General features: G+C 39.3%; 1 protein-coding gene across 2 annotated transcripts; it reads right to left on the reverse strand.

Moving 5' to 3' along the window:
• Positions 1–7470: 7470 nt before the first annotated feature.
• On the reverse strand, positions 7471–9999 carry IFT22 (intraflagellar transport 22). 2 transcript variants are annotated; one of them, XM_009694971.1, is made up of 4 exons: positions 9912–9999; positions 9692–9781; positions 8831–9033; positions 7471–7917 (listed from the first exon to the last, which is right to left on the reverse strand). In XM_009694971.1, exons 3-4 carry the CDS (start codon positions 9006–9008, stop codon positions 7769–7771), a joined length of 327 nt encoding a protein of 108 aa, XP_009693273.1. In that variant the 5' UTR covers positions 9009–9033; positions 9692–9781; positions 9912–9999; the 3' UTR covers positions 7471–7768. The 2 variants fall into 2 exon arrangements, with proteins under 2 accessions (XP_009693273.1, XP_009693282.1); XM_009694980.1 differs by having other exon boundaries at positions 9692–9771; positions 9912–9987.
• Positions 10000–10136: the final 137 nt, after the last annotated feature.

A 10136-nucleotide genomic window follows, 5' to 3' on the forward strand; every position in this document is an offset into this window, starting at 1 on the left:
TGTCACAGACCCTATGTCTTAACAGGACACAGAAATTCCCATTCAGCTGAGTAGAGAAGGGAGCATGGAGTGGCAAGCTTTAGCTTTTATTGCTAATGCTTTGTAAAATAACGTTTGTGGTCTGCAGACCCAGACCTGTGCAGGTCTGTGTGACCTAAGATTTATTACACCACTACCATCTCTGTGCATCTCTCTCCAGTTCCTGGATATGAAAGAAATTAAAGGTCTGAAAGTTCAGCTTTATGTTAATAGATCCAGATATACCCAATATTTAATTTCCCTGGACAAAGGAACTGCATCAAGGGTTGGCTTGTCCTATTATGTTGTGAAGGTGTCAGCACTGTGTGCTGCAAAGCTTCATGCAACCTTAGGGAAAAAAAAGAAAAAAAAAAGCCAAGTGTATGCTCAATAGAAAACAGATGGAGTTTTCATTAGATATTACTTTTAATGATCTGCTTTAAAAGTAGATACACCATTCTGAGCAGAAGAAGGGCCTCCTAATAGCTTTGTTTAGGTCCCAGGCTCATTATCTTAGCTACAGATAAGCAAAATTGCGAGATCTTTGTATGACTAGGATTTCCAGTCAAACTTGCCTACCATTATTAGAATTCCAAGCACAGCAAAACAATTTTGGGGTCTTAACAATATTTTTCCATAAGATGTATCTTTATTTAATGATTCAGAGTTATTATTATGGGCCTGGCAGTTAGTTACTCAATTTCTGGAGTATTACCATTTAACCTAGGTCAGAATAAAAATCCTGGAATATTCATTGCAGGGCAGACCTTTTGCTTCTTTGAGGGCCTCGTCTTCACAGTCAGCTTTGGTGTGACTCCTTCAAGTGGTCTTACTGGCTGCGAGAGGTGACCCCAGCACTCTAGAAAGCCTGAAGATCCTTCCTAAAAAGATGAAGCCTGCAATCTGTGCCTGTAGGTACTAAATCAACTTTTGACAAGTAAAGAACAATGTAGTCCCAGGGTTTTAGGAATAGATGGTTGCTGCCAAACCACAATAAATGCTTTTGTCTGGAACACATGGAACAGTAACATAGCAATGGAGGGTGTACCCTTGTGTATTATTCCCTCTGAGCAAATTCTGAGAGATGTGTTACCAGGATTCAGATAGATTTCATGGAACTAGTAGAGAAATAGGCTTTCATTTCCTTACAAAGGGAGGAAGAGACAATGGAACTCAGCAAAACATATGGCATTTTTTTTGTTCCTGTCTGAGAGTTATGCAAGCAAAACCCAGTGCCCATCCTCAGACAGTAGTCTCTAAAGGGAGACTCAATGTGAGAAAATTTGTGTTACCTTTCTTCTGTTACGTGTTGACAAAATTGCTTTATTTCCTCTGCATATGTATAAATACAACCTATGTCTTCAACTGATCTCCAGCTGGAGGGTATGAGTCAGAATCCAACCTTCTCAAAGTTCACAGAAGTTTGGAGCTGATGTTCTGGTTCACTGTCACCTCTGTAGAAAATACCTACATAAATAAAAAATACCTACATGAATAAAAAAGAAATAAGCCTCTTGTTTACATAAGAGGGACTAGAAGGATCAAATCCAGTGACACTCTATCACAAGCTATTAATTAAGCACTGTTCTGAAACTAGGTAGGTTTTTCCCAGTCTGTTTGTTAGAAACTTTCTTCAATTTCTAGATAGAGTTATTAATGACTAGTTTTCCACATATATTATTGTGCCAAAGCTGTCTTTTAGTTTAGACTATACACAAATAAAATGTGACCCTGAGTATTAGGTTTCTCCTGCTTTTTGTCTGTTTCAGGGCAAAAAAAAGAGCTTAAATATAAGGTCACCTTGTATTCAAGGTCAAATTATTTCCTCCTGAAATTCAAGGTGGGGGCGAAGAATAAGCAAAAGGAGCGATGATAAGAAAGCGCTTTATATTTAGGTTTGTGTAACATGGTCAGAATGGTCCAGCCTTTTAGCAACAGCATCGCTGCTCTGATGATTGCTCCTGTTATGTCCAAGTAAATATATCAGTTTTCATTCTTTGTGATATATTTGCAGAAATCAAGCATGTGCCCTCTCTCCCTATGTTACTAGAGTGAAAAAAAGAAACACTTCTCATACAACTGTTTCTTTCTTCTTCAGCCATTCAGGTGGCCTTTTTCTGATTCAGTGTAGCTTTCTGAGCATGGGTGACCAGACCTATACACCATTTGCACAAAGCCAGTTCCTTCAGATTGGTGATTACAACAAGAGGTAAGATGTTACCAGATACTATCATTTGTGAAGAGGACTGATTTTCTGAGGATGAATTCTCAGCAAATTCTAAGCAAGTGCCTTTATGAGGTATCTAGTTATGTAAACCTGGGAGACTCAAGGGGGAATCTTGTCCTAAGTAAATAACCTAAGATGGATCAATGAAAATATATACACCTGAACTGACAATGGGCCTGCTTCATACACGTGAATTAACCACCTGAACTGCTTGGAGTAGTAGCATATGGTATCTTTTATTCACAAGTGCGATAGTGTCTGTGTGTGCATGAAGAGCACTGACTAAAGCTATGTGAGTTACTGTTGGCGTGTTTCTAGCATCTCAGGAAAGGCAACTTCTCAACAAGGTAATTTGATCTTTTGGGGAGTCTTTGCTGCACCACTGAAGTATTCCACCAGTGAAGACTTCTGGAGAAGTCATAAGAGGAAATACTCACAAGTGACCTCCAGAGCAAGATACTCCTGTTGGAAAGTTGAGTCGTCTAAGATCTGATTTTAAGAGGTTCTGAATACCTTCTAGAAGTTGCTTCCTAAAGTGTCTGCACATCAGCACCCTACATATTTTAAACCAAGCATGCAAAAACACAGCATGGAGGGGCACTCTTAAATGTGGTGGCCTACATGACTTCCTTGTAGTCACTTGGCAGTGCAATAATAGAAATAGGAACATAGGCTTTCATATGTCTATTGTGTCCATTAGAACAATACTGCTGAGAGCAACTGAGACCAAAGGCCTGGCCTTCAAAATACGTGACTTGAAAGGAAAGCTGCATTTTTTTGGTAAGGTCCAAATGTATTTCATTCGGCTTTGCTGCTACTCCCAAAGTTTGGTTGTAAACAAGTATGATTTTTACCCTGGAAGCCACACATCTGGATTGCAGTGCCTGTAACTGTTTTCATCATCATGAGTAGTTATTGGCTTCGTAATGTTCTGCGTGTGCAGAAAACAGCTTGTAAGAGGTAACCTGAGCAAACTCTTGTTTTATAATTGAAGAGCTTAAATGTCTTAAATCACCAGTCTGCAAGGTAGCCACAGCCATTAACTTTCTATATATGATCCTGAAGTCTTAAAATTCTGCATTTCTAGCCCTGCAGAGTTCTTCTGATTCTGACTGCTCCCTATCGAATTTCCATGCTGACTCTTTGTCCAGATAGGTCAACTGTCCAAAGCAATGATGTACCAACTACTTTCATGGGAGATGAGTGTGAACCTGAGTAGAGCTCAACTGTAGGTATAAACTTTTTTGTAGCTACACAGCAATAAAACCTTGAAAATAATTTCTGTACATCATAAATATAGTGATGTAAGCTGTCGGGATTATCAATACTCAATGCGAAGTCACAAAATAATGTTGCACCTGAATAACTTCTGTTCAAGTAACAGGTTGTTTTCTCGCTGCACAGTTGGCATATCCTGGTGTCTTTGGATTCTGCATTGTGGATGCTGAATGTATTTGAGTTAATATTTAAAATGTTCTATGTCCCTTATTCCAGCCTCAGTTCCCCAAACCATGACAATGCAGGTGATCACAGAAAAGCCACTGGAACAAATAGCCACTGACTTCCAGTATGGACAAGGAACCACAGAAAGGGACAGGGAACTCGGAGACTTCCAATTTGTGTGCAGTTGAGAGAAAGCAGGAGTTTGGGGGTACGTGGCTGCTGACAGAATGAGAAGGGGACATGAACTGTTCACTCCAAAGGACTGAGGACAACTAGAGAAGGCTACATTTGTTTGGAGGAACTGACAGATTTCACTGCTTCTCTGCCTTCCCTTCCACTTCTCGGAAAGGTCATCCAAAAAGCCTTCCCAAACTTCCAAGCATGGTGGTAAGGTCCTCAGTGTGGAAGAGTAAAATAGAGTGCTTTTGCTGCAAATTTGCTGTTACCTTCTGCTCCTAAATTGTTCCTACTCCTAGTTAAACCTGTGGCTTGCCAACTGACTTCAGTGTAACTTGGGGCTGATTATCTCATGTTCCCAGTTTCCTTTACACTTGCTGGGCAATTCTTTGCTCTCCCAAGCAGAGGTATGGACAGAGCCATAGAACAGTCAGTCACTAACCACATCGCTTCAAGCAAACAAATAGGACTGTGCACTCCCAATCTGAGTAATGCCGTGATGTGGCATTGTTTGAAGCTCTGCAGACTCACTGATAGCGCAGACAAGGCAGGCTGTAAAGGGCAGAGACAGAGATGTTAACGTATGTTCACCTGGCATTCTCGTACCCCTCTTCTGACGGGGTATCTCTGTTGACCCATTTCATAAATCATTAATAAATGATACTCCTGAATACATCCTTTCTCTGTATCTTCTCCAGCACTAAGGATTAATTTTGCATGAGTCTATGCATTTACCCTGTTTTTTTATTTTACTCTGTTAATTTCAGCAGTCATAGAAATTAATCTCTTGGCCTGATTTTATGAATGATGTTCCACATTTATTACATATTACGACCTTTCTGGATGATATAAAGCCCAGTCTAGGGATCTGTCTTTGGTTCTGTCTAACAGTATTTTTCTTCTCTAAAGAACAATCTGTTGCAGTATATAGATACCTGTAATTTACCTCCTTTTTTTGAGTTTGAAGTAAGATCATGATTAACATTTTATATGAAGCAAGGTGGTGAACAGAAGAGTTCATTGACTTTGCAACCCTGGAATAATCCAAACACTGGTTTACATTCCAAATAAAATATTTGGTGAGTTTCACACCAGTCTTTACCAGTGCGTATCACAATGTTGCTGTTGGGAAAAACCTGAATTTATTAAGGCAGTATATTTTAAAAATTGGCTCCAGCACCACACAGCTGGCAACAAGGAAAAAATAATCTAAGGCAGCATGTAAAAAACTTGTTCTCTAGTTAGACTGTGAATTTTCCAATAACTGCCTCCAATAGACCACCCTATGACACTGATTGCAAACATATAAAGCCTGATTGTTTCCAAAGTCATATAAATAAAATGTAGATGTTGAAATGCCAACCTCCCACTATTCGCCTCCAACCTCTTCTTTTCATCTCTTACTGCTTATTTTGCTTTTTTCTTTCCTGGTGTCCTTCCTCTCCCTGATGTTTTCTTTCAGTACCACTCCCTCTTTTCCTCTCAGAACCGAGTGGAGCTTCTAGCTTTAATGGCAGAATAGGAGCCAACACACAATGAAAAGAAGCTGGGGTGGCAAATTGTGTGAGCACACCAAGCACTCAAGAAAAGAACAGTGCAGGTTATTTGTGTGTGCGCACAACTGCACATGCCACACACCTGGTACCAACCTGAGCAAACCAGCGTATCATTGGAACAGTAATTCTCTAAAGTATGAGCCTAGCTCAGTATGTTTTATTGTGTTATCGGTAGCCATTAGTTTTACAACTTGGAACTGTTCTAAGATCTCGTTTTAATCTTTCACCTGACATGCCTTTGCTTTAAATAAACAGGACTTAATAATCAAAGAGAAAAATACCTGGGGAAGTACAAAATGTAACTGGGATGAAGAGGTTTTTGGACTCTAGCAGTGTGTTTCTTGATTTTGAGCATGATGATGTAGAAGTGCTTCAAGCCATATATGAAAATAACTGAAAAATCTTCTCCTACCTGAAAGCGGCAATAAAAGTAACTTATTTTAAGCTGCTGCAGTCAATCATTGTTACATCACTACAATGAATCCCATTGAAGGGGACTGACAAAAGAAAGGGAGTACCAATTTTTTGCCTTGAGACTTGCGAGCATATTGAGGAGGCCAGGACAAGACCTGAGCTGCTGCTAACACCAGCCTGTGGCAGTGTACCACACGCTGACTGCTCTCTGCTCTCACTGAAGCTTCCCAGACAAAACCCTGGAGGAAGCCGCGATTACACACTGTTTGAAGGCCAGGAGAAAGATGTGTAAACAACTCAGTAGATTTTTGAGGCATCTCTTCTTGTCCTCTTGGAAACACAATATTTTTGCAAGGACAGGCTACTCATTCCTCAGAAAAGAACTAACTATGAAAACAGGAAAAATAGTAGACTAATTAACGTAGATCACTGAAAAACCCAAGAAGCTTTCGCTCCTGTTGTCTTGAACGAAAATACATCAAGTGCTTTCTGTTTTGTAACGTGCTTTCTGTAAATGATGTTAACTAAAAGACAACGTTGGTGTGAGGACAAGGCTGTTTTAACAAATAAACTTGAAAACCAGCTGGAACTCAAATATAGCTGTATGGCATGAATATGTAGTGAAACAAAATCTGTAAAATTTAGTGCTGTGCATCAGACATAGTTCTGACAAGCCATTGATCTTGCACTTCACAAGGTGAGCTGCAGTACAAGGTGAAATGGGATGCTTCTCAAGGATTTCTGCAGTTCCTGCTCCCAGTCCCTCTATCCTTTAAATTATCTTCTGAAAAAAAAACCCCAAAACGGAAGCATGTGTCAGTAAGGATACATGCTTCTGTTTTAAATTTGTCATTTCTTTGGCTATTTGGGTCAGTGACAAGTTTTTTTAAGTGTCTCTTGTTGGAGCTAATTAGTGTGAAATGTACTACAACTTTATCACTGTTTTCCTTACTAAAAATTAAGCAAGTCGATAAGAGTTCCACAAAACCATAATTAACTTTCCCTTTGAGAACAAAAAGGATGCATTTTAAAAATGTTTTTATTGCCTTAGTACTGCATGTTACACAAAAATGTCTTCCACAGCAAAACACACTAAGACAGGGATGAGTGCAAACCAAACAGATCAGAAGGTAAATTATCTATGAAACCACTTATTTCAATGCAACAGGGAACAGTAATAAAAGTTTCGAAACAGCTTTTCCTTCTCTGGAGAATACAGAACTCTTTTTTCTCTATTGCAGCTCCCAACATAGGTCAAAGTATTGCACTACACTGAGATTTCAATTCTTTCCCTCCCAAAGAGACCTAAACATTGTCCCCAACAGCACGTTTATTTTGTTGGAATAGAAGAAAAATCTAGTCCTGAGAAAGACTGCAACCTAGTCTTGCCAAGGCAATAGCTATGCAATGTGCTCTCTTCAGATGCTGGACAGAAAAGTAAGAAGAACTTGGAACATAAAAATATGGATTCCACACCACGACTACTTCTTAGATCTCTATTCCAATCAGTTTGTACTGACTTCCAAGACCATAACTTCTCCAGGAACACAGCTAACATGAGCACTTTACTTAGATGCTTCAACAGAACTACACAAATCTTACGTTCTGTCAGGCTTTCTTCTCTTAGCACCTCTACAAAAAGGAATTCTGAAGTCATGACCCATACCTTTATCTTTTGGTCCACACTAACATATTAAACAATGCCTTCCTGTACCTCTGATGCCAAATGAAACCAAAGTGCAGCTAAAGTTACCCAAATTCCTGGATGTGCAGCCATCTCTGGCACCACAGTTCATCTGATGTCAGCACTTGTTTATAGGCTGAAGTGTTTATAGGCTGGCAAATTCTCATTGTGAAGACCTGTTCACAGGCTAGTATAGCTTACAAAGTGAAAATAATAATTTTTCTTCCCTGTTTGGTATTTCTTTTAATGTTACGAGATAATTGACATTTCTTCCCTCTCTCTGCTCTCATTTATTAACGTGATAATGCTTCTGAAGTATTTCATAAATTCCATCCGAACATCTTCAGGATCTTCTTCTAAGTTGGAATGTATTAGTTTTAGCTTGTTCAGTGGGTAAGCTTTGAAGGTAAATAAAAAATAATTAGGTATATTCCTTTTATAAAAGAAATGTTCACAATCAAGGTCAAAGGACAGCTCATGCTGAAGTCAGTTGGAATTCAGTAGTACCCAATGTTTGAAACCCCAGATAACATATAAGATGTGAAAAAATGCATCATAGCTTGTTAGCATTACAAACAAATACAACTTGTTGCTAGATTAAATTCTTCAAACATTATTATTAAAGGTTAAAGTACTGGTTTTGGTCTCACATTCAGTTAGGCAGAATCAAACAATTCAGCACTGAATTGCAATCTTACTATTGAAGTCATACGTCATTCTTTGATTACTTCAAAATTACAGAACGATATTGTTATATTAAATATGTATTAATATATTAATACTTATTATAAACATGTATTTGTTTGAACACCAGAACAGGTTGCCTAGAGGGAGTGTGTGTTCTCATTTGTATAAACAGCCACAAATAATTTTGCAGTATATAAGGTATCTATTACTAATTTTAAGAGGAAGATTGTTAGCCTTTTATTTCAAAACGCTCCTATTCTTTTGATTGATAAAATGGCCTCAAAAGCATCAGTTAGCAAGAGATAAAATTCAATGTAAGAAACAAACTACTAGTGATGTCAAAGTATGGCAGGGGGTTTAAAAAAAAGCTGCATACTCATTGTGTGACCTTAGAGAAGTCACTCAAACTTTTCTTGTCTTTACTTTCCCTTTTGTGAAATAGGAATATTGCACACCTTCTAGATGACCTTTGAAATTCATTATTTCTGTTTCTGCAAAGCACTCTAGTATTCTTTGATTGGCAGATTTAAATGAAAAATGCAGGCCATAAGGTATGAACAATTTTAAAGATACATAGATCAATAAAAACCTGTGAGTTACAGATTGAGTTTTCCATCTTCTTACCCAAGGAGAGATTTTCTGTGTCCCCTGCGCTGCCTGGCTTGTGATGTGCAACTAGGAGACACTGACTATCAAGCAGTGGCTGCTGCTGCACGAAACAGGAGTACCACATTTCAATTTCTTTCAGGTGACTGGGCAGCTCAGGATTGAAGATTATTATTACGCCATGAGAGTCCTTCATCAGAGCTGGCCAGCATGTTTCAAACCTTGAAAAACAGGGGCATGGAGAATGGTAAGATTGATAGCTGGAAAACAGAAACATGCACTCAAACTTCCTCAAGTTTTCTTCTTCTGTCCTCAAGAACGCATTTCAGTACTTTATTATAACATTATTAATCTTGCCAGTGATCTATCGTATTCCAAGTATTTTTACTTACCTATTATGTTAATTGGTCCCATGATTTGCTGACAATATGGTATTTGGTCAAATGCTTATTTAAACTTTTTCCCTAAAAATGGATCTATCCAGTTCTCAACTGTAGCACTGGGAAATTAAGGCCTCAATCATACATATACATTGTTTGAAGTCCACTCACATAATAACTTCAAGGAAATAAAGGCAATTACAGAGTGGGCTTCTGTGTCCCGTACCTGTAACTTCATTCTAGGAGCTATGGACTTTACTGTTACACTCAGCCCTTATCCAAAACAAAGTTCAGTGTCAGCTGGGATGATGGCAGAGAGTACCTAGTATCAGATGCTTTATAGCAGAAAGCTATTAAAAAATGTAACGGGGTAAAGAGTTGGGAATATTCCTCATCTCAAAAAGATCATTGGTTTTAGGCCTTAAGTATGAATATTTTGTGTAAACAGAACTATTACGAATTAAGTAACTTGGAGGAAGTGACAATGATGCTGTCTTACTTTTGATCACCACTGCAATCCCACAGCTCAAATCGACACCCAGCTCCCTTGCTGTTCCCGTTCAAGTTTGGCTTCTCATACTCCAGGATCCTGTGAAAACGAGTGGATATACAATGTGATACCATGCTACCCACCACCGCAAGCAGAGCGCGGGACGTTCCGAGGGGCAGGCAATTGTCAGGGGGCTGGTTCAGTCAACATGCCGCAAAGTCTCGCTCACCTTACACCTTGCGTCGGGCTGTAGCTGCCAATCCCTTCCGTGCTCTCCGAAACAAAGTTTGCCAACACCGATTTTCCAGACTGGCAGAAAGTGGGAGTGAGACACCCGTAGGAATTTAATGTGCCAAAGTCACGACGAAGAGAAGAGCACGGTGTTTATCCAAGCACCCTGCTCTCCCTCCAGCTAAGGCCCCTGTGCATGCAGGCCTGCCCCCTCCTCCCTCCC

Source organism: Cariama cristata, unplaced genomic scaffold (genome assembly GCF_000690535.1).
Source record: "Cariama cristata isolate BGI_N322 unplaced genomic scaffold, ASM69053v1 scaffold37880, whole genome shotgun sequence".
Lineage (NCBI taxonomy): Eukaryota > Metazoa > Chordata > Aves > Cariamiformes > Cariamidae > Cariama > Cariama cristata.

Excerpts from the sequence above, each read along its gene's own strand:
- IFT22 (XM_009694971.1), bottom strand. The coding sequence starts at position 9,008 with ATGAAGGACTCTCATGGCGTAATAATAATCTTCAATCCTGAGCTGCCC. Across the intron at positions 7,918-8,830 it reads CACAGAAAATCTCTCCTTGG|CTTACCCACTGAACAAGCTA; the intron begins GTAAGAAGATGG and ends TTACCTTCAAAG.